This window comes from Trichosurus vulpecula, chromosome 3, assembly GCF_011100635.1.
Source record: "Trichosurus vulpecula isolate mTriVul1 chromosome 3, mTriVul1.pri, whole genome shotgun sequence".
Taxonomy (NCBI): domain Eukaryota; kingdom Metazoa; phylum Chordata; class Mammalia; order Diprotodontia; family Phalangeridae; genus Trichosurus; species Trichosurus vulpecula.
In genome coordinates this window covers 21570610-21594513 of record NC_050575.1, presented here as the reverse complement: position 1 = coordinate 21594513, position 23904 = coordinate 21570610, and the positions used below count along the sequence as shown (strand labels likewise).

General features: G+C 45.5%; 1 protein-coding gene and 1 long non-coding RNA gene across 5 annotated transcripts in view; one reads left to right on the top strand and one right to left on the bottom strand.

Annotated features, from left to right (window-relative positions):
• Positions 1-23904, bottom strand: part of INF2 (inverted formin 2) — an 87352-nt gene that overhangs the window by 6088 nt on the left and 57360 nt on the right. For all 4 annotated transcript variants that reach the window (XM_036748909.1, XM_036748906.1, XM_036748907.1 and 1 more), the window contains exons 8-20: positions 20800-21588; positions 15523-15668; positions 15202-15263; positions 13397-13499; positions 12787-12872; positions 9280-9380; positions 8370-8440; positions 8167-8274; positions 6501-6571; positions 5699-5819; positions 4113-4277; positions 1859-1961; positions 1243-1404 (exon numbers count right to left, since the gene is read on the bottom strand). In XM_036748909.1, the coding sequence (XP_036604804.1) occupies positions 1243-1404; positions 1859-1961; positions 4113-4277; positions 5699-5819; positions 6501-6571; positions 8167-8274; positions 8370-8440; positions 9280-9380; positions 12787-12872; positions 13397-13499; positions 15202-15263; positions 15523-15668; positions 20800-21588 (2088 nt within the window). The remainder of the gene's footprint in view (positions 1-1242; positions 1405-1858; positions 1962-4112; positions 4278-5698; positions 5820-6500; positions 6572-8166; positions 8275-8369; positions 8441-9279; positions 9381-12786; positions 12873-13396; positions 13500-15201; positions 15264-15522; positions 15669-20799; positions 21589-23904) is intronic.
• On the top strand, positions 467-6350 carry LOC118841474. The gene is made up of 3 exons (XR_005009859.1): positions 467-684; positions 4104-4199; positions 4670-6350. It is a non-coding gene; the product is annotated as an uncharacterized LOC118841474 (long non-coding RNA).

Here is a 23904-nt window from a genome sequence, read left to right as displayed (position 1 = left end):
GAGACCATCCTTCTGGTGCTGTAAAAGGGAGGTGATCAGGACAGGGTCAAGGGCCTGGGTTTGCGACCAAAGCCCAATGGTGGCATTGGGCACCATTCCCATCTTACTTTTCTGAGTGAACTGTCAGGTTCAGAGCCCTGGCGGGGAAGGTGAATCCTATCTGGGCATACCTCACAGAGAGCTGGGATACTTTGGGGAGCCCCAATAAGGCTTGTCTGCCTGACTGCCTGACTGGGAGAGAGAGAGCTAGGATCTGGAGGACTGCTTATGATGATACCCTAATCTCAGGTATGGCTTCGTGATCATTACTTGATAAGTTTCATCTGAGATGTTTTCCTTTTTCCTGGTGAAGGTAGTTAAAATGATAGAGAAAAAGAGGTCAGGGGCAGGTCTGGCTTCCTTCTTGTTCACTCACTCTCTGTGCTCCACTCCCATACCTTCCTCCTAATGAAAAGGCAACCTCAGGGCTTGGAGAGGAATTCCTCATTAAAAGAGAAGGGAAGCAGAAAAGATGGCAGGGCAGAAGTAGCAAAAATTCAACTGACCAGCTGATCAACCAACCAACCAACTGACCAACCAACCAACCGACCAACCCAGACTTCTTGAGCCTTGCTGTGTGTCCAGTTCCAGGTTCATCTGGAGGGATAAAGAGAGGGACTAGACCAGATTCAAGCCCTACTTCTGGTGAGTTTACAGAATGGGGGAGACTCAGGCCTTTTCCTCAGGGATTTCTTAACCTGGGGGAGATAGGGCTTCACAGACATGAATAATCAGAGAGTCTCCAAATCCTAAGAGCAGAATTGTAGGCTCTTAGAATTGTATAGGGTTATGTACTGTCAAAGCTGGAAAGGAGGTTGGAAACCATCTCCTTCAAGTTCTTCATTTTACCGAGGGAAAACTAAGGCAAAGGGAGGCAAAATGTATTGTTCAAGGTCACACAATGAATTGGTGGCAAAAGCCAGGATTAGAACCCAGGTCCTTTGACTCCCAATCCACTGTTCAGCTGCTTTCTCCTTCTAGGCCTACATTTCCCAATATGTAATATAGGAGTACAATTCATATACATAAAACATACTGTGTGGCCCACACTCTTAAGTCCTATAAAAATTCTGAGAAGGAAGAGATCACTAAAGTCTGGTATGAGCAGGGAAGGCTTCATGGAGGAGGTAAGATTTGAGCCCTGAAGGATGGGCAGGTTTAAAAGAGGGGGGCTATCAAGACAGAGAGGGAGCTACATCTTACCAGACTCTTTTTCCTTGCAGGTTTCAGTAGGAGCCACTTTCAGGCCATTCTCCGAGTCCCCTTTGCCCTTGGCAGTCTTCCTCAGCTGGAAACCTTTCCTTATATCAGCCAGAAGGGCATCGATGACACACACTTCCTCCTGTTTTGCCACTCCCTTCCGAACTATAGAAATCCCAGAAGTCCCCCAGTCACCCAGCAGATAGAGCCTGACCAGTCCTGAGCTCTCTGGGACCAAAAGAGCAGAAGACATAGCTTCTGCCTTTTGGGAGCCCCAAGTCTGAAGGGGAGGAAAGAGATGTGACCTCTGCCCTCCAGGAGCCCCCAAGGGGAGGAAGGGATCTAAAAAGGATGTAAGGGTATTTAGAAAGAAAATAAACAATTTCTGGGGACTAGGGTTGTACAGGACTGAAGGGCTGCTGGAATTTCTGGCAGAATTAACCAGGGAGGGCCTTTTGTAGGTGACATTTGTCACCTTGAACCTTGAATTTTAGTCTTGGGTTGGAAAAACTGGACTTGGGCTTGAAGAACAGTAGGAGGAGAGAATTTCTCCCCACCCTGTATCCTAAGCCACTCACTTGGCCCAGATACCCCATGGCTCTCTGGTCCCCCTGCTTACTGATCTTCCCATCTTCCCCCCGGAGCCTTTTGGCTTCTTCAGCCTCCAGCTGCTTCTTCCTCTTCTCTGCCTTGACAGCCTGCTCCTTCCAGTCCTTGTTCTCCTAATAACAAAAAGAGAGAGAGACAGAGAGAGGGAAGGAGGAAGGGAGGGAGGGAGAGGGGGAGAGGGGGAGAGGGGGAGAGGGGGAGAGGGAGAGAGGGAGAGAGGGAGAGGGAGAGAGAGACAGAAAGGGCTTCTGTCAGCCACTGAGTCTCCAGGGGCCTGGGCCTGGGGATTTGGATTTTGTCATAGATGGCTATTTATAGCATCCTAGAATGTCAGAGGTCTTAGAGGAGACCATCTGGTTTAGCACTCTCATTTTCAGAAGAGGAAAATGAGGCCAAGAGAGGGGAAACCACCTGCCAAAGATGACACAGTGAGTCTAGAACATGGGCCTCCTGACTCACAGCCCTGCTCTTCTCTCAATCACTGTGCTAGGTTTCTGTTCAGTTGTCTTTGTGTCCCATGTAAGTATTCCCCGAGATGGTGAGCTCTCTGAGGGCAGGAACCATAGTTATGCATAGTTCTTTTGTGTCAGTGTGGCACTGGGACACAGTAAGCACTTAATAAATACTTATTGACTGAGATGGGAAGGGACCTCATTTGTATAGATGTATCTGTCAGATGGTGACCTCTCCAAGGGCAGGGCAGAGATCACAATGTTTATGTCCTTCTGTCTGTCTGTCCAAGATGGGCAGGGAACCTGTCTTCATAGCTTTGTCTGTCTGACTCAGTGGACTCCCTGAGGGCACTGGCTGTGGCTATGGCATCCTCTCTGTCTGAGATGAGCAGGCACCATGCCAGCACAGTTCTCTCCAGTGGTGCCCAGCCTGGCATCTTGGTCTTTAGCTAAGCCATCCTGATGATGCTGGTATAAGTGCCCCAAATTCCTGGGTTCAGAAAAGAGAGCCTGTGAGGAAGCAGGGTGATGCTCTCTGATGTTGAGGTAATCCTTTGGGTAGAGAAAAAAAGTCAGATGCAAGTTGTTAGATTAATTAAAGAAACTGCTGTGATCATGCAGGCCATCCTTGTGATCATTATCAAAGGACCCTAGGAATCCAGGGCTCCCCTGATGACAGCTTTGGAGTGGAATAGGAAAGATTTTATTGGTATAGACAATTCTAGGTGTGGACAGTCCCTCTACTGATGCAGATGGGGAATCTCATTTGTAAGTTACAGCCTCGGATGGTTGTCTGTAGGCTCTGAGAGGTGAAGGAAGATTTGCCCACAAACAGTACGTGTCAGAGGCAGCATTTAAATCTAGCTCTTCTGGACTCTGGGGCCAGCCTTCTATCTGCTTTGACACAGTGCCTCTCAAATAATATTAGATCCCATTTCTATCATACATTGTTAATTTAATTAATTAGAATTATTTCTATAATAAATACATACAATAAACATTTCCACGGTGCTTTATAGCTTTTGAAATGTTTTCTTCACAACCTTGTGAGGCAGGCTGTGGAAACATTTATGGAAGAGCCTCAGAGAGGGGAATGATTCACCCAAGATAACTTGGCTAATGAGTGAGTATCAGAGCCAGGATTCCAACCCAAGTCCTTATACACAATGCAGACTGGGAATTCTGGTGGCTGTCCCTGTGTGTGCCTCCGTGCCCTCAGCTGCAGCCACAGGTCTTAGAATCTTGGGGATGTTATGAAGTTGCAATGATATGAGAGGCAAAAGGGCTTGGGGAAGTTACGAGTAGCCTGTAGATGGCAGGCATTACTGTGGCATATCTCGCTTATTTGTTTTTACATCCCCAGCACTTAGCGTAGTGCCTGACACTCTGGTATCATTGTTGAGTGGTGTATGACTCTTCTTGACCCTGTTTGGGGTTTTCTTGTTAAAGATACTGGAATGGTTTGCCAGGTTTTTTCTCCAGCTCATTTTATAGATATGGAAACTGAGGCAAACAGGGTTAAGTGACTTGCCCAGGCTCACACAGCTAGGAAGTGTCTGGGGCCAGATTTTGGACTCAGGAAGACGAGTCTTTCTGACTTCAGACCTGGTACTCTATCCACTGTGCCACCTAGCTGTCCCAAGTCAGTACACAATCAATGCTTGTTCTATTTATCTATCTATAAACATTCTTTGTACCCAGCAAGTACCAATGCATATCTATGCAATTTGAATTTGTATTTATAGCACTTTGAATTTGAATTTGTACTTATATCACTGAATGAAAGTTTTCCCTTGTTCACAGGACACTCACCTTCATGGCTCTGATGAAAAGTTCTCGAAACGTCTTCATGGTGCTGAAGGTGTCCTCCAGGGACAGCTTGTGGGCATCCTCACAGAGGTAGTCAGCCAGCTCCACCTTCTTCCTTTCAATGACCTTAAACTCTTCCTCTAATTCCCTGGAGGCTGAGATGCTATCCTGGGGAGAGTCATTCATTCACAGTCTTGCTCAGGATCCCTTAGACACCCCATGCATGAATTGCAGAACCTCTACTAGGAGATCTGCTCCATCTAACTTTGGGGCTGTTTTCAGTACTAGGGATATTTGTTTCCCACTGGGCCAAAACTAGCCTTTCTCTAATTTATGATCACACAGATGTATTGGAGCTAGCCTGAACCAGCTAGAGAGAGGTGATTATTAAATTTCCAGAGTGAGCATTTACTTAAACCTTGGAAATTGGTGAATGCTCCAAATCACGGTCGATTTCTTATTTTGTTGATTGCCTATAGACTTAATAAAGTGATAGACAAAATGCTAATAATGCAGATTAAACTTAAAAATGTCTCTTGTGTATACTTTTTTCCCTTTAGGGAACCAGCTATTAAACGTTTACCAGTATACCACTGGGCAGAATCTTCGAGTCAGAGAAGATCTCAGAAGGCATCTAATATTCTCTCCTGCCCAGCACATGAATCTTCTTGATGGTATCCCCCCAAATTCAGCTTGAACACCTCCCATGATGGGAAGCCTACAAACTCCCAAGACTTCCTACTTAGCTTCTGGATAGCTTTGAATGTAAAGGAAATCCTCCCTAACAGGATCTCTCTGTGACTTCTGTCTCTCTACAACTTCTGTCTAGTGCCTGGTTCTTCCCTCTGGGATCAAGCAGAGAAAGGACCCAGATGTAGCCACTGATGCTTATTCAAGGAGGTGTTGCTAAGAACAAATTCATTGTAAGTTCAAAAGAGCCCTCCCCTTGGATAGCAGCTGATGCTAAAGCCCATTCCCTGCTTGATAATGATGCAGAACAAAAGTCACTAAGGTCTGGAAAGGCCAGAGAACTGGGGCTGGGAAAGGAGAACTCACTGGCCCTCAGCCCACTGCTAGGAACACCTCACTAGTGGTCTGGTTCTTCTTCACTTTCAACCTGCTCAGTTCCACCTTTGGGGACCTTGGTTCTGCCAAGGGCAGGTCCAGACCTGCTTCCTTTGTCCCTCCCACACTGTGAGTTCCCTTAAGCAGGGCCCAGGTCTGCTTCCTCTGCTGTTTCCCCAACAGTGGGTCAAGCACTGACCTGGGCACACAGAGAGAATGGAAGCATTGGTGGGTGAAGTTCAGGAAAGACTTGCCAAATTGCTTAAGTGTCTTAGCACCCAGGGCACCCGACTTTCCCTTTCCTTTTTATGTTACTGTGTTTCTTTCTCTTTCTCTGCCTTTATGTTTATCTGTCTCCCCCACCTCCCCACTTCCCAGTTTCCATCCATCTCTGGTCGTCTCCAAAAGATGCTCCCCCAATATAACACATACTGTCACATGCCTCAGATTGACTGTGCCCCAGCACCCACGAGTTACACCCACCTCCCCCATTCAGCCTGAAGCTTCAGCTGGTGGGCACTTGCCTGGAGGGGCTTTGCATACTGCTCCTGAACCTCAGGAATCCCTGAGGATACCTTCTGCTCCATGTCCAGCAACTGCTTCAGGTTGGTGCTGGCTTCCGAGTGGATGATATCAATATTGATCCTGAGAGTCAGTGAAGGGGGCGGGGTGGGAGAAGGACCTCATTGTGAGACCACAGGTCAGAGATCACCTGGTGTAAAAACTGGAAATGCCTATTTCCTCTCTCCTGATACCTGCTCCCCCCATATTACAAATGAAGAAACTGAGGACCAGAGAGGGCAGTGATAAAATGTAACAGCTGGACATCATTGATTACATCATAATCTCCCCCTTACTGTCAATCATACAGATGGGAAAATGGGCCCATTTTGAGAATCAAAGGTAATAATGTATGTATAGAAGTAGGTGACACCCTTAGAGTCACCGAATGACAGCTGGAAATGAGCTTGGGAGGATGTTTAGTCTAACCCACTCAGTTTTAGAGGAGAAAACTGAGGCCCCTCCAGAACAATCAAAGCCACACAGCTGGTTATCGGCAGAGCCAGCATTAGAATCCAGGTCTCTGACTTCCACTATAAGGATCTTTCTAATAGCTGCATATTCTCCCAGATGTGAAGGATTCTAATTCCATTAAAGCCATTTCCCAAGGTCTAATAGAGAATTTGTTTATTTACGATCCAAATGTAGGATTGGTAGATAATTGAAAATGCTTTTCTTCTGGCTGATACCAAGTGGCCTGGGTGTAGCCACGCTCTCTTCCTCTTGGACATGGGAGCCATAGCAATGGCCAGGGAAGTTTCTTACCCTGCTGCCCGGGAGATGTGCTCTAAGTCATTGGGGAGCTGCAGGAGATCAGGGTGATTTTTCTCCACTTCCTGGAAAAAGACAGGGACATTTCAGAATCAGTGAAGGCGAGGACAGTGTCTTCTCTACAGCAGAAATCTTCCCCAGCTCCACCCAAAACAGTTCTCTGCATATAACAGGCACTTAGTAAGTATTCTTTTTGAATTGAATTTCAGCCAAAGCATCCCTTCCCTTAGTGCCTCCAAACCCCAGCTCCTCTCTGAGGCCTCATTAAATTGGCCACTAGGGTGAGAGCTGCTATGTTCCCTGACCCTGTCTGATCTGGACATGAGCCATCTCTCATGGCTCTTCACTGTTGGTGTGAACCAGATAGCCACTCATTTGTAGAAAAACTTTATTTTCAGCAACATTGCCTTGCACCATTTTTCTCACGATAGCCCCAGCCCCTGTCCCTCCGGGCACGTCCCCTTAGCCTATTTGTGGAAAGGGTCCACCTGGATGTCTGTTAACTGTGGCTAGTCTGTCTACCTGATCTTCCCCAGCTATGGTCAGCTTAGCTTGTTTTAGTTTTGAGCTCCAGGAAGGGCAGAGACTGGTGCCATGGAATTCAGAGGACACTCTTTATGTGGTATCTAGCACAGTCAGCCTGGCCCCTGGTGACTGCTCATGAATGTTGGAGCTGGAAGGGATGGACGCTGGGGACACTGGGGACTGCTTAGTCCAACCTCCTTGCTGTACAAAAGGGGAAACAGGCCCCGAGGGGAGAAGAGTCTTTCTCAAGGTCAGAACTGGTTAAGTGCCAAGCCACTGACTCACTGGGGACAAGTCTGGGCATCTCTAAAACGGGGATCTTGAAAAAAAAACCATCTTATTGATGCTTTTTGTCTTGGCATCACAGTTATTTACCAGCCTCACTTTAGATGAAACTCTTCTTGTGACATTGTGGGGGAAAAAAAGCAAAACCATCACATATCGTGACCATGTCTGTCAATGTGCAAAATAGCCTGTTCTGGTCCAGAGGGCTTGTAAGGTCTCCTCCACCTCTACCATGCTACAATGATGTGAAGTGAATTTCCAGAAGCTGGGGACTTGGGATACTCTGGCCAGCAAGACAGTAAAGAGGTCAGAGAAGCCTGAGAGTGGAGACTTTATGCCCTTTTACTTCAACTTCTATAGGAGGACGGTGTGGCCCTGTGGATAGAGATCTGTCCGTAAAATCTGGAGAACTGGAGTCAAGCTCTGCCTCTGACTCATACTGGCTGCGTGACCTTGGGCAAGTCACTTAACTTCTCAGCATAAGTAGATGAGTGAAAATGCCCCTCTTCTGGCTGATACCAAGTGGCTCAGATGTAGTCATGCTTTCCTCCTTTGGGATGTGGGAGCCATAGCAGTGGTCAGGAAAATATCTTACCCTGCTGCCTGGGAGATGTGCTCTGGGTCACTGGGGAGCAGCAGGAGATCAGGGTGATTTTTCTCTAAGACCATAGAAAGTGCCAGCCTACTTTGGCTGAGGAGTTATCCCCTCTCAGGAGCTCCCTACACCAATTAAATCACAAGAATGATGGAAAAAACAAACAAACAACCTTTTTTATCAGGTAGCAGTTGTGAATGTGGAGAACTAAGCTCCCACCAGGGAATCTTTGGCAAAGGCCTCCAGGAGCCCTACCTCCAAGATGTGATGTAGTAGGGTCACACGGCTCTGGTTGGCCTTGGTTTCTGTGAGTTTGAGCAGGGTACTGATCTTAAAACCATCAGCATCTCCTGTATGACTCCCCTGGAAGAGATCAGGAAAACCATTACTAAGGCTCCTGTTGGCGGGGAGGGGCAGGACCGTCCCTGTGGTCTGTAGTGGGCTGGCAGGCCACTTACATAGTTGAGGAAGTTTCCAATTTTGAGAATCAGTTGGCAGAAAACTGGCAAACGCTGACTGGTGAGGAGACCTGTGGAGCAAGGGATGTTTTTAATGAGTCTGTTTTATGAACAAATCTGGTTTCCAGGTGTCCAAAAAAGCTATCAAGGGTCTGCTCAGGATCTCTTCCAGGGGCCCTAAACGTGGGTTGGGGGTGATATAGTTGTCCTCATGGTTCAGGGATGTTCCCAAACCTAACCAATATCCTTTAATGGCCTCTTACTCGTCTGTCAACAGAAATTTAACTAAACCCTTCTAGAACTAGCTGATATTCCTTCACGAAACAGTTCATAGAATCATAGTATGTAGATTTGGGAGGAATTTTGAGATCAATTCATTTAAGAGACCTCAGAAACTCAGGGTCAGAGGACCTGTGTGATAAGACCAGGGTTGTGGTAGGGGGTAGCAGACCTGGAGTCAGAAAGACCTGGGTTCAAAAACAGCCCTTACTGTGTGACCCTGGCAAGTCATTTAAGCTCTGTTTGCCTCAATCTGCTGAAGATTTTGTCTCAGTTCCTCATCTGTAAAATGAGGATACACTAGAGAAGGAAATGGCAAACCACTCCAGTATCTTTGTCAAGAAAACCCCATGGACAAAAGTCCATGGGGTCACGGAGAGTTTGAGGTTCCTTTCAGTTTTAAATCTATGGTCCTAAAGGAGGACAATGGGGGAGAGACTCCAGTTCTAGCTTCTGAGTTTTAGTCACCATGACTATGTCATATTTCTTGATCTATTCCCTTATAGATTTTACTTGTATCCTCTCTCTGTTTCCACTTTTCAGACTGAAGTGATAGCTTTTAAGCTTGTATCCATACATTTGAGATCCACCTGTGAGTCCCACCCTCTGAGGTCCCTGTGGCTCCACTTACTCTCACAGGCCCTACGGATGACCTCGGCTTTGGGTCGGATCATGTCCAGCATGATGACTGTCTCCTCACAGAGCAGCATGCACTCAATCCGCAGCTGGTAGCTAAAATGGGGAATTAGTGGGGAAATAGGTCATAGGTTCTATATGGAAATAGACGTAATAGGATATATGGAATATATGTGGAATAAACATGGAAATAGGTACTTGGTTCCCCATAATGGGCTCAGCTCCACTGGGAGCCACAGAATCTCAGAACTGGAAAAGACCTGAGAGGTCATGTAGTCCAATCCATACTTGGAGAACCACCATGACTTCCCTAATATGTGGTCATTCGGCCTCCTCTTGAACCCCTCTAGTGATGGGGAGCTTGCTGTCTTCCAAAGCAGATCATTCCACTTTGCTACACTTTAAAAGCTTTTCTTTACATTGAGCCAAAATCATCCTTTCTACAACTCTTTCCCTCCCTTCTCCCCTTTCTATTGCTTTGGGTTTGGCCTTTTGGGGCCAAGAAAAACAAATCTAACGCTTTTTCCAAATGATAGGCCTTTGAATATTTTAAGATAGTGAGAATATGACTCCCAAATCATTTCTTCTTTTGTTTTCCCTTTCCCCTTGAGATATACTTACCCCCTACCAAGGCTGGGTCCTGATACTTACTATGTATCAACTAGATTTTCAGTATTTTGGCATATGTTTTTTACTTCTTTGACAGGAGGAAGATATAAGTGAACTAAAGTATTTTGAAGTACTCACCTATTCTTTCCCATAGCTCCCTCAGTATCATCAGAAGACATTCAGATTGGTTAAGAGTGAGGCTGGGATTGGGAGAATGGGCCAACGAGCTCAGTCCAGACAATATATTATAGGTGGATGAATTTCATATTTAGCTAGGGATGAGACCACTCTACTCTGGGACCATGAAGGGAACAGATGGTTCCAGACCAAGGGAGAATCTGGGCTGGTCTAGAAAACTTTATTTAACCACTAGGCTGGAAATCATAATGCCATTTAGTCTCAGGCAAGGGAATTTTCTTGTACAGGGTGTTCCTAAAGTCTGGACACATAGGCAAAAACACATATTTTCAAGAAACAAAATGAAAGAAATTTTCAACAACATTTTATTTAATTGGAATATTAATAAATAACATCTTAAATATAATTTCCATCATTTGTGATACAAAGGTTGCAAGATTCGCATGAACTCGATGCGGTAACTCCACATTGCCGTCCATTGCTTATGTGTCCAGACTTTAGGAGTACCCTGTATATCCACATCCAATGATCTTCCCTGGTGTGTTATTTCTGAATTTGCATATTATTTTACCCTCTGTGAACCAGCTCTATAAAAGGTGCTTGTAATGTCTAGCATATGTGGAACTGAGGAGGGAGGAAAAGGGAGAAGCAGGGGGTAGGAAGAGACACCCGAAGGTGGTAGCAGTATGTGAAAGGGCAAGGAAATTAGAACTTGGATGCTACTAATTTCGGAGCTTACAGGACCAAGCTGGCTCAGGGGCCAGGAATATCAAGAGGTTGGGCCCTTTGATGAGGGATCAAGGAAGGTTGACAAAGTGGTGAAAGGCTGTGGCAAAAGTCCTCTGGACCAGCTCTGAGAGGAGGAAATGGTACTCTAGGAAGCTGGCCATGGGGTCAGCAAGTCCTAAACCCAATCGAGGCCCAAGCTTGTTTGGCTTTGATTAATTTGTTAATAGCTAGATGTACTGCACATAATCATAGAAGCTTAGAGTGTCAGAGCTGGAAGAGACCTAATAAAGAACTTAAATGGCAGAATTGGAAGGGCAATTACAGACCATTGTGGAGGAAGAAGTGGAGGCTCAGAAAGGAAGGGTATCTTAGTCAAGGTCCCAGAGCAAAGAAGCAAAGAAACTAAAATCCAAGTTTTTCTACCTACCTGCCTGTCTAGGGTGCTGTACAATGCACCATGAAGCAGGGGATGATGGGAAAATCCAGAATCCCTTTGCATCAAGGCCTGATGGCTAAACCTATACAAGTCTTAGGACTACAGATCTGGAGTTATAAGAGACTTTAGAAGCGGCTCTAACTTAATGTAATAACAATGTTCTTGGAAAGAAGAGTATAAAATATTTTTCTAAACAAATCGAATTTTAAACATTATTAGAGAGGTGTTATTTTAAGCCTGTGGTAAATTCCATTCCTTCATTTATCTGCTTTGTAATTTTGGATTTTCACGCTGCTTTCTCTTAAATAAGTTTACCATGCATACAAGACCATGATTCAAGTTATAATTAATGTCTCCTTGACCAGGGTCATGAACCATAACCCTTTCCTCTCTGGGTTCTCCTGCCTCTCTGGCTGTTCTTTTTGTCTCCTCTGAAGGATCATCACCTGTGTCCCACCTTGGAACTGTGGGTGTCCCTCAAGGCTCTGTCCTGGACCCTCTTCTCTTCTTCCTCTGTACACTCTCTCTAAGGGATCTCTTCAGTTCTCAAAGGTTTGTTATTATCTCTATGAAGATGACTCTTGGTTGTATGACTGCCTAGAAGACAAAACCTACTAGATGGGCTGTAGGCACTTTAAAGGTAACATGTCCCAAAGAGAACTCATTATGATCTTTCCTCCGCAGCCCGCCTCCCCAACATTCCTAACTTTCCTCTTTTGTGGGGGGCACCTTAGTCAGGCAGGTTTCAAAGCCTCAGTCATCCTTGACTCTTCGCCTCTCATGCAGAATCAGTTGCTGAACCTTGTTTATCTTTAACTCCCCAACATTTCTCTCATACATATGCTCATCCAGTTACCACCCTGGTTTGGGGCTAGCCTCCTGATTGTTCTTCCTGCCTCCAGTCTCTCCTCTTTCCAGCCCAGCCTTCACACAGCTGCCAAAGCAATATATTCCTAAAGCATAGCCCTATGTCACCCCCTTGCTCAGAAGCTCCAGGACCTTCCAGTTACCCCATGATCAAATACAGACTCCTCTATTTAGCATTTAAAGCCCTTCACCATCTGGCTTTAGCCCATTTTTCTAGGCTTATTACATGCTACTCTCTTTCTACACACTGTTTGTGTATCAGCTAAACGGAATTTTCTTATTTCGAGGTCCAGCATACAACATCCCATCTTTGTAGAGTCAGTCTTTCGTGTCTGGAATGCATGCCCTCCTCAACTCTGACCCTTAGAATCTCTAGCTCTCTCTTAAGTTCCCACTGAATGCCACCCTCCTATGGGAGGTTCTTTGCTGATCATACCCACACATCCGCCAGGACATCTTGGAAGTTATTTGGGACCTACTAGATATATATTTCGTATGTATTTTTAGAGCATAGGCTGTCTGAGGGCAAGGATTCTTTTCTCTATAGCTTTCTCTTCCTAGCACCCTGACACAGAATGGGTGCTTAATAAATGCTGGTTGATCCCCATTCTAAATCTTCCTCATTCTGGGGAGTCAGGACCCACGAGGCTCAGTGCTGCTGTGTTATTAGAGGGATAAACCTATAGAAGGAAGGGGCATGGCTCAGTGCCTTGAAGCACTTACCTGGGAACACTGAGAAGGAGGAGATAGAACTGGTCAGCACTGGCTAACTTGGCTTTCTCCTCTTGGAATGATTTCAGATTTTCTATCTGGTAAGGACAGAAACCAGAAAGGGATGAGGGCTCTTGACCCTAGGAAGACCCAGGCCCTGGGAGCCCAATCTACTGGCAGCAGCCCCTCTTCTCCCTCCCACAGCATTCCTGTGCTTCAAGCCCTGTGTGTTCCAGGGAGTGTCCTCTGACCCCTCCCCAGCCCTCCTCTGACTCCTATCGCTCTTTTGGCTAAATAGCACCCCTTGGTTCTGGATCACATTTTGCCCCCTTTTAATCTAATATCTGATCTGTGCCTGTGTGAGTGTGTGTGTGTGTGCGTGTGAGGGTGTGTGTGTGTATCTCATTCCCTCTTAGACTGTAAGCTCCCTGAAGGTGGGGCTCCTTCCTTGTCTCCTCCAGACCATGTAGCCTCAGGTCTTGGCTAGGATCTCTTCTTTCTCATTTGTCCCCATTGTGTGGACAAACATAGGACTGGTCACACAGAGAGTTTCATAATGTTACTGGGCATCTTCTTATTGAAAAGATAAAGTCAAGAATCCTTTCACCCCAGCACAACTTACTTCATGCTTCTCAGGGAGCAGTTTGAGGAGCTGCTTCAGAACTTCCACATCAAACCTGGTCCTGTCCCCTCTCCGGATCATGTCTGTGATCTCCTCATTGGAGCTATAGAAAGGGCAGTTAGGTGTGAGCTCAACGTTCCAGTCAGCAAAGCCAGGACTGGCCCCGTACGGGCCTCACTACTAAGGAAGTAGTCAAGGGCAGAGAATATCTCACAGTCACAGAGAGACAGTCATAGCCTCAAAGTTGGAGGAGACCTCAGAATCCATCTGGGCCTAGAGTTGACTAGCTTAACCACAGATTGTCCTCTCCTCCCTCGAGTCCCTTGCTCCCTTGTGCTGTTGCCCCTCGAACCCGGTCTATCAAATGAGTTCCTGTACCATTACCCCTACTCCTTCCATTGCCGCATCATTATATGCTAATGTTCTGGAAAGTAATTTGGAACTTTGTGCTCCCAAACTTACTAAACTTTGCATACTCATTGATGCGGCTATACCCCAGTTAGGCCGATACCCCGAAGAGATGAAAGAAAGAGGGATTTTTATAGTATTTTGTGTGTGTGTGTGGGGGGGCAGAGAAATGGAAACTAAGGGGATTCCTATCAATTGGGGAATGGCTCAATAAATTATGGCACGTATGATTGTGCTATAAGAAATATAAGGGAATGGTTTCAGAGAAACTTGGGAAGCCTTATATGAACTGATACAGAATGAAGTGAGCAGAACCACGAGAACAATTTATAGAATAATAAGACTTTGAAAGTCCTAAGAACTCAAGTCTCTACAATAACCAATCGGATTCCAGAGGACCCATGAGGAAACGTGCTACTCATGTCCTAAAGAGAGGTGATGAACTCTGAGAACACATTGAGACATATATTTTGTGGACATAGATACAAGGCAGGAATTTATTTTGCTAGACTATGTATATTTGTTAGAAGGATTTTGTTTCTCATTTTTTTTAAATGTGGGGGGGGAATGGGGAGAGGGTTTTTTGTTCATTGGAAAAAAATAAATTAAATTTTAAAAAACATTGTATGCTGCTAGAGGAAGCTGCAGAACTGGGTCTCTTTCCTCTCAAAAGATGCCCTTTCTTCGTATTTAACTGAGAAAACTGAGGCCAGCTACTGTGAGCTCTCTCTTCTCCCCTACTCCCCTCCTCAGAACTCATCAATGACACTCTCCATTTTCTTTTCCTTAGATCTAGGCTCTAAGATGGAGATCAGAGGCTCATAGGATCATCGATTCGGAGTTGGAAAGGACCCTAAAGTTGGTTCAATCCAAAGTTCCTCATTTTACAGCTGAAGAAACAGTGATAGAGAGAGGTTAAGTGACTTGCCCAGGATCACACAGCTTGTCAGTATCTGAGGCTGGATTGAACTCAGCCCTGGAGTTCTATCCACTGAACCACCTACCCTCCTATCTCCCTCCAGGAGTTTGCCTTTTGGGTCCTTCAAATCCTTATTCATTTCCTCTTGCTCTTCTCTCTTTCCCTCATCTCATTCTTCCCCCCACCACTTTGTCTACTAGGTCCTTCCCCACTGGCTACAAACAGGCCTGTACCTGGAAAGGAGCCTCTTCTATCACAAACCCGAATATTCATCAGGGATTCTGTAGGAGGGACTCCTGTTCCAGAACTGTATTTTAATAGGCATCTCTGGAAGATACAAAGTTCTTCAAAGGAAAAGGAAACTGAAGACTAATGGTGGCATTTCAGGCACTGTGACAGTCAGGCCTGTGATGGAGACTCCCCACGTGGGTGCTTTTGGTGCCAACATTTGGCTTGCCTTTCTGACTCCAACACTTACCATTTGAATTGCTTCAGAAAAATGTTCAGATTGAGACTTTTCTTGGCATCTAGAAATGTAATCTGGGAAAAGAAAACAAAGTGCAACCCCCAAAGGAGGGGTCACATGAGAGGAAGTAGAAAAAGCCCTGGGATGATCTTAGGCAAAGTGCCTTCCCTGTTCTGAGTCTGTTTTCTCATCTGTAAAATAGGATTAATAACCTTGCTCTACCTTGAGGGGTATTGCAAAGAAAACACTCTGTAAACTCTGAAGTGCTTTCCAGATGGGAGCTGCCCCTTCCCAGGTAGCACATCTTGGGCCAACACCCCCCAGCCAGGCTACCTCTTTGGGCTCCTTCTTGGCTGGGGCTGCCTCCTTTTCCTTGGGCTTCGTGGTTGGGAAACAGAAGAGCTGTTCGATGCTGGTATAATCAGGCTCCATGTCCTCACTGCTCATGCTACTCACTGATGCCCACATGGAGTGACTGTCTGGAAGATAGGTGAGGAAGAAAAGTGTCAGCTCGAAACAGAAGTGTGAGGAGGGGAGACTGAGTACGAAGCATACCTTCCACCCCTTGGCAGAAAGGTGATGGAATCTAGGTACAGATCCATTCTCAGGCATGGCGAGTGTGTTGATGTGTTTTGTCTGACTATTTTTATTTGTTATAAGGAAGCAGTTCTACTTGTGGGGGATAAGAAGGGTGGGAGCATGGGTTAATGAAGAAAAAGAAAAAAGTTAGATTCATGGAAATTAATTTAACTCTCAATCATCATTAAAAAATAAAAGTGGTTGTACCAGGTGCTCAATATTCAATCAATAAACCAATCCATAAACATTTATTAAGCACCTGCTGTGTGACAGATACTGTGCTAAGTGTTGGAGATACAAAAAGAGGCAAAGGGCAGCCCCTGGCCTCAAAAAGCTTACAATCTAATTAATGGAGGAAACTATCTGCAAACAATTCTATACAAAGCAAGCTATATACAGGATGAATAGAAAATAGAGTAAGCAATGAATAAGACATTTGGTGAAATGAAAGAGAAACAGTCCTCACCTAAAATTAGTGGGAATGATATGTGGACCATGGAATTTCAGAGCTAAAAGTGGCTATCTAGTCCAATTCATAAATTTAAAAGGACCCCAACAATATACCTAATGAGTAGGCACCCAGATTCTATTTGAAGATCTCTTCTAGTAAAAGGGAACCAGTGGTATGCTGAAGCCAGCTTGAAATGGCTGGGAGAGCTGTTAAATTTCCAGCAAGCATTCGTGACTTGGAAATGTCCAAACTCTACAAATCAGGGCTTGATTTACTGTTTTGTGGTCTGTCTAGACCAGAGGTTTCTGAAGTGGGCAATGCCAGTCCCTGGGGGGGTGTGCTGGAATGATTGGGGGGTAATAGTAGCCTCGGGTGCAACTGGGGGGCATTGAATAAAAATAAGGGGGCGGCAGAAGCATAAGGAAAGAATGGAAGATAAGAAAATTTTGAAAAACCATTTGTACATGTTTCATCTGTTGTGTAAGAAAGTTAAAGTCACAGTGATTACATTATTTTCCAAATAAACACACAAAATACAAGTTATAGCCAATCAGTGGTCAAGTCCGCTGGCAGATCTTAACAAGCAAATGTTGGCAGGTAAATGTGCCCTCATGCATTGTTGGAAGTCCAGCATGCATCAGCAGAAATATGTGCATGTAATGACTTGGCTCTAGCAAAGATCTAGCTCTGCAAGGTCTAAGGCTCCAGGCTGGATCCTTTACAGCAGTGACGTACAAAGGTGGGCCATTAACCAGTAAGGATCCCTGCAGTCTGCATACTGACTTACTTTTAAAAAGCAATATTATCTGTTATATTCTATTTTTATTTGTTAAATAGTTTCTGGTTACATTTTAATCTGGTTCAGGCTACACTGGAATTGTTGTGGGCTGCATGTTTGACAACCGTTTTACAGGGAAGTCTATCAGGACGAGTTGGTTGCCCCAGGAAGCTAGCTCTGGAACCAGGTTAGGGGATTGTAGAATCGCGTTCCCTGAGCTCTATAACCCCAATAGTCTTGGGCTCTTAGTTTGCTCTGTTTAATCTGGTTCCCTAAGTGCTGGTAAAAATCTCAGGTAAGCTAAGATGAAAACAAAGGGATGTAGATGCTTAGGCTAGGCACAGACAGAGGATGAGCAGAAAGAAAGGCCCCAGAGGGCCCTGAAAGCCTGGGCAGGAAAGGTTGAGTTAACAAAGAGAGTCAGAAAGTAAGAAAACTCCAGATAAGACTGGCGCTAGCTGTCTTTTCAGCCTAGGGTCTCATGTCCTCACATGTGGTACTTACTCATGGAGCTAAAATTTCTGGACTGACCTACCAGGGAACCTGTGACTAAAGGGGAGACCAGCTGACATCTGTGCAATGGAGGGAGATATACATGTTCCAAAGGGAACAGAACAGGGGTGGATGGATGGAGGAGTAAGTTGTGTGGATCTAGAGACTTCATGAAGGACAGCTGGTAAGAGCAATGCTCTGTCTTTAAGGGTAATACAGAATAATGGAGGCAACACTGGTTTTAGTCCATAGACATCATTCTGATGCTCAGTCACTGTGTGACTATGGCCAAGTCATTTCTTCTTCTCTGAGCTTGTTTCCTCTGTAAAGACTTGCACTACCTACCTTACTTTCCAATCAGGCGAGGGTGGTGGCCATGGGGAGGGTGCCTGTTTCACCTACAACTTGGGACATTACTGGTTGCTGGTGTGGGAAGTGTGGCTATGGGTACCTCCTAAAGAGGGCGAGGGAACATAAAAAGCAAAGGCAGACAGAGCTTTGGGGAGAGTTTGGGACATGAGAGAAGAGGGCATGTCAAGTCAAATGGGAGGCCTGCTAGTCCTGAAAAGCTGCCTTTACAACCATGTTAGTGATGAAGACTGATAAAGACAGAGGTCTGGCCTGGGGAACTGGAAAAGTCGATCAATTCTAGCTTGCTAAAATAACTTGAGAAGTGTAGGACTAACCAGTCTGAACCTTGGTGGTTTTAAAAACTTCCCATCTCTAATGACATTTCTCTGGTGGGTTATTGCAAGATCTCTTTTCTCTTGTCAATAAGCCCTAGAAAATACACAATTGTGGCTTGGTAACATGTGGAAATGGTGTTTAAAGCGAAAGGTGGAGAAGCTGCCAGATGAGGGTGACCAGTTATTATGGAAGTGTTGAGGGAAGGGGAAAAAGTTACTGGGGAGCAGGACTGAATATCTTTAAGTCCAGGATGCCAAGCAAGCCAGCTAAGGGGCCAAGAAAGTCAGGGAGTTTGGGGCCTGCCTTGGAATGATGTTCAGAAAAAGCTTTTAAAAAAAAGAATGAAAAGGTGCAAATCCTAGGGTGGAAGGCAAAGGACTTCTAGATGAACTCAAAGGAAAAGGTGGTATCTCAGGAAGTTGAGGTGAATCACTGAGGCCAGGAAACCATGGCAACCACCTCAGGAAGTCTCCTTAGTCGATCCAGTCTCAAACTAAGTTTCACTAACTCTGAAGGAAATAAACAACAGTTAAGTGATCTTGTATGGGAAAAGATAGGCTGGCCTACATGGCACAGACCTAGGAAATACTGCTCCTACCATGGTTGCTATGTAACAGTTTCTATCAATTCTTTGCGTGACCTACATGGATCACTAAGTATAGACTCCCAAGAATGTCATCCTTCTATAACTTCTGACGGCAATGATCTGTTACCAAATTGCCAACATAAAGCCTTCCATTTCCACAAATGAATTCACATGACTCAGTCATCTGTCAATATATCGTTGGCTGAGTTCATGCAGGTGTCACTTTTGGGGGCCTTTTGATTCCATTCTTGGATCTTAACTGTGTCCCAGGCGCCATCTTGAAGTAAACCACTTTCAGTTACATTCAGCAAATTCAATGGTAAGTACCTGTTATCAGCCTTTACTGTGGTTTGGTCAAATTATGCCTGTGGATCCCAAAAGTATTTCTGAAGACTTTTGACCTGGTTATTATGTGCTCTAAGAATGTCTATCAGTCTTATTTCTCCTTTTTGGCGAGGGAGTGTTAATCTTTCCATAGCTTCTTCAGAACAACGAGCTTTGAGTTTCACTAATCTTGTATGGGGTTTCTGGTTAGTATACTTGCCAAATCTCTTGTGAACAATTTTACTGTGGATTGAGAAAGATTTGGAGTCAGAAAATCTGGAAAATCTCATCCTTTGCAATAACTAGCTGTGTGACTGAGAACAAATCACTTTGTCTTTCTTGAGTTTTTATTTCCTGATCTCTAAGGACAATGAAACCTGTAGTACTTATCCCATAGGGTTGTTATGAGGCTCTAATGTTCTCATCTCTGCAAACTTTTCCATCTTTGCACACCTTAAGGTGCTATGTAAATGTCAGCTAATATTCACCCTAACAACAGGAATAATTTATGCATCGTTAATACAATGAACTTACTCAGCGGAAGCTGGTAAAGTTCTTTGCTAGTAATTCGTGGGCCATTGAGAAGCTTTAAATTCCAGCTTTTACCTGGCCCTCCTGTTTTCCAGTTTTGTGGAGAATCAATAATCATATTCCCCAACATAATCGTTTTCTTGCTCATTAGATATGGGCTTGTCCATAGTCACACAGCTAGTCACTGTGGAGTGGGATCTGAACCCAGACCTTCCTGATTCCAAATTCAATATCCAATCCACTGGGCCCCATTACCACTCCAGACTACTATGAATTATGTAGTTTGGTGACATGCTGTGTGGCTATTATCCAAGAACCAGCAGAAAGGTCCATCCCCAAGGGTTGGCTTGAGAGGAGGAATTTTTTTCAACCACAGTTAACTCATGAAGGGTCCTTAGTCCATGAACCTTTTTTTAAGTATTTTGCTAACTATCCCTTTGTAATCTTATGTATTTATTTTATGCATTTAAAAACGTTATTCTGGAAAGGAATCCATAGGCTTCATCAGATTGCCAAAGGGACTCATGGAACAGAAAAAGTTGGGAATCCCAGGACTAAAGGATGGTGGGTTGGAGATCAATGTTGAAAGGAGGACTCATACTCATGAAAATGATGGATCCTTCAAGTGTTGAAGGGGGTGCTGTGAACCAAAAGGGCTGATGGGTAAATCCTTCCCTGGGGGAGGGTGATGTAAACCAGGGATGTAATCAGGGGAAGCAGGCACAGCCTTGCAGATATGTGGCTGAGATGATGGCCTGATCTGCCTTCTAGTAGCTGGTGTGAGGACAACAGTGAAGCTGAGGCTACAGGGAGAAGGAGAAAGAAGGGGTTTTTGATCCCCATACCCAACTTCTGCAGCTATGGGGGAGCAGCTGAGGACGGATCAAATCATGCAGTGGAAAAAAGGGGAAAAACTATAGATGAGATGGATCTGGGTGGTATCCTTCCTCCCTTCCTACTGCTCTGGCTGAGTCATAGCTGCAGAGGACTTAAGAGACCTAAAATGGAGAAACTGAGGCCCAGAACAGAGAGGGGATTTGCCCAGGCCTTCTGACTCCAAATCCACTTTCTTTCCAATAGACCACAGTGCATCTTTGCAATATCTGGCTTCTCTCATGACTTGCTCTTCCACAAACTACTCTCCAGCTGCCCAGGAAGAAGCTGCCCCAATACCAGACATACCTCTTACCACGTTGGAAGGGAGTTTCTGCCAGTTCAGCTTTTTCATCCTCAGGGTAGGAGGGTTCACTTTCCTATGGTTTGGAACTCTTGCAAAACCCAGACCACGGTCTACCTGGGCAACCACTATTTCTTCAATGCCATTCATTGGAGGGGGAGGGGGGACACATGCCATGCCAGGCAGAGGGGGAGGGGGAGGGATGCCACCCAGGCCAGGCAGAGGGGGTGGGGGAGGGATGCCACCCAGGCCAGGCAGAGGGGGAGGGGGAGGGATGCCACCCGGGCCAGGCAGAGGGGGAGGGGGAGGGATGCCACCCAGGCCAGGCAGAGGGGGAGGGGGAGGGATGCCACCCAGGCTAGGCAGGGGAGGTGGAGGTGGAGGGGGAGGAGGAGGAGCAGGAGGAGGGGCACAGGTTTTATTGGACATAGGAGTGGCTGGAGGGGGGGCCCATGCAAAGTTGGGCAAAGGTGGAGGGGAAGGTGGTGGGGGGATGCTGGCTGTATTAAGGAGGGGGGCTGCAGCTTGGGCTGGAAAGGGTGGCTGTGGCTCAGGAGTGGCAGAGGCTGTCTGCAGACGGATGGCTTTAACAGTCTCTGTACTATCATTGTCTGAGGACGGCCCAGAGGCTTTTTTCTTTGGGCTCCCTTTTGTTGATGGTTCCACTACATCCAGGCTAGTTTGGATACACTTATGGGCCGTCTTGACCAGGCTACGGATCTTAGGGCTCTGATGAGGCCGCATCTTCATGGACAGGAGTCTCTCCACTATTTCTTCAATGCTGCTTTCTTGGACTGCAGAGAAGGGACAAAGACAGAATAGAGTTAGGGAGATAAGTATGATGGGAGATAGAGGGGGGGATAGGAGATAGAGGGTGGATGGGAGATAGAGGGGGGATGGGAGATAGAGGGGGATGGGAGATAGAGGGGGGATGGGAGATAGAGGGGGGGATGGGAGATAGAGGGGGAAATGGGAGAGAAGGAAAAGAACAGTGAGTACCAGAAAGGGATGGACAGCCCCCACGAGAGCTGGACTGGGGGTGGGGGGAAGCAAGTGGTGCCCTTTTGCGAACAGGCAATCAAAGAGGAATAAAATTCTAAAATCTACTTAGCCTAGAGAAGAAAAGACTTGTGTGGACATAGAGGATCATAAATTTAGAGCTGGGAGGGATCATGAATATTTAGTCCAAACTCCCTCATTTTACAGATGAAGAAACCTGAAGTACAGCAGTGAAATGATTTGTCCAAGGTCACCCAGCCAGAAGGTGGCAGAGCTGGGATTTGAACCCAGATCTTTTGACTCCAAATCCAGTCCTCTTCCCACTAAACCACTTTTTAAAACCCTTCCTTCCCTCACTCCCAATGATCATTTTCCAGTATGGAAGGACTGTCATACAGGTAGGATTAGATTTGTTCTACTTGTCCCAGAGATCAGAACTAGGGGGTGAGCTTGAACTTGGATCTGATAAGTTTTTCTAAAAAGACTTCCTAACTCATTGGAGCTATCCAGAGGCAATCAATATGTGGGCTGGGAGACAGTGAATTCTCCATCACCAGCAGGAGCTGGGTGACCCTGTCAGGGAGGCTATAGGGGGGCTCTCAATCTGGGTGGGTAGGGTTGGATAGGTAGGACTAGAAATTTCTGAAGTTTTTATCCCCCCCAAATCTGAAATTCTGATTCCGTTTAAGTGAAGTGGGAGACTAGAAATGAGCCGAGAGGCTGAGTAGAAAAAGCTGTCAGCAGCTCAAAAGTGGAAAAACAGGATTTCATCGAAAAAAAAAAGAGGTCCCCTCCGTCTTTGACTGAGACAAGGCTAAGATGAAAGTCTCTAAGCCCATATAGAGGATGGAGTTAGAGAAAATCAAAGCGAACACTAATGGAGAAGTGGTGTGGCCCAGGAGGAGTATGGGAATTAGCCAGAAGAGGTTTGAATCCTGACTTGACCATTTGCTACCCTTTGGACTGTGGGTATGTTCCTTCTCCCTCTCTTGCCTCAATTTCTTCTGTAAAACGATGGGTCAAGAAAGACGAAAGAAACAGGAAAAGGATCCACTCATGCAAAAATATTTGTAACGTTTGTCTATGGTGGCAAAGAACAGAAACTAAGGGGCTGTCCATCAGTTGAGGAAGGTCTTCACAAATTATGAGATATGAATGCAATGGAATATTATTATACCCTAAGAAGTGGGGGGGGGCAAGAGAGGAAGAGCAACAAGCATTTATTAAGTGCCTACTAGGTGCCACGCATTGTGCTGTAACTTTTCAAATATCTCACTTGATATGAGAAAAGGGACTGTTTCAGAGGATCCGGGAAGAGGCTTGTGTGAACTAAAGAGGAATGAAGTGAGCAGAAACAGAATAATTTATCCAGGAACAACAAGACCCTCAAGATAAACAACTTGTGAAATATTCAGTGACCTAGAACAATTCTAGCACAGACAGCCTTGAGCTGCCCATCCCCCAAGAGGTGGGCGACCTATTCAACATACAGTAAGAGATGCATATTTTCAGATACAGCCAATACAGGAATTTGTTTTGCTCGACTACATAAAGGTTTTGTTGTTTTCTCTTTTTTTCCAAATGGTGGGAGAAAATAAGTGCTTGTTAATTGAAATCAGTGGAACTTTAACAAAAACAAGGGGCCATCCAGCTCTAAAACGCTATGACCCTGGCTGTGTGTCCTGCCTGCACATTCTTAGACCTCTGTCAGCAGGGAGCTCCAGGGCAGAGGGTTAACTTGCCCTCTGGCCCATGACTCTTCCCAGCTGGGAGCTCCTTAAGGCTCTTGATTTCAGGGGCCTGAGTCACCAGAATGGAATGTTCTAGGATGGACACTTGGCTCCAAAGGGCTGGCCTGTGAAATTGGGTGAGTCTCTTCCCTTCTCTTAAACTCATTTTGCTCTGTAAAATGAGACAGTTGGACCAGATGATCTCTAAGAACCCATAAAATTTTATGTTCTTCTCCACTGGTTCTGATTTCTGCTCCTACAGAGCCTGCTTATCCTCACATTTTTCTAGGGGCCTCATCTTTAAGGTCCTGGTCTTTTCCAGCTCCAAATCTTGTTATTTTAAGACAGACTCATCCACTAACTCCTGGAGAACAGACCAAA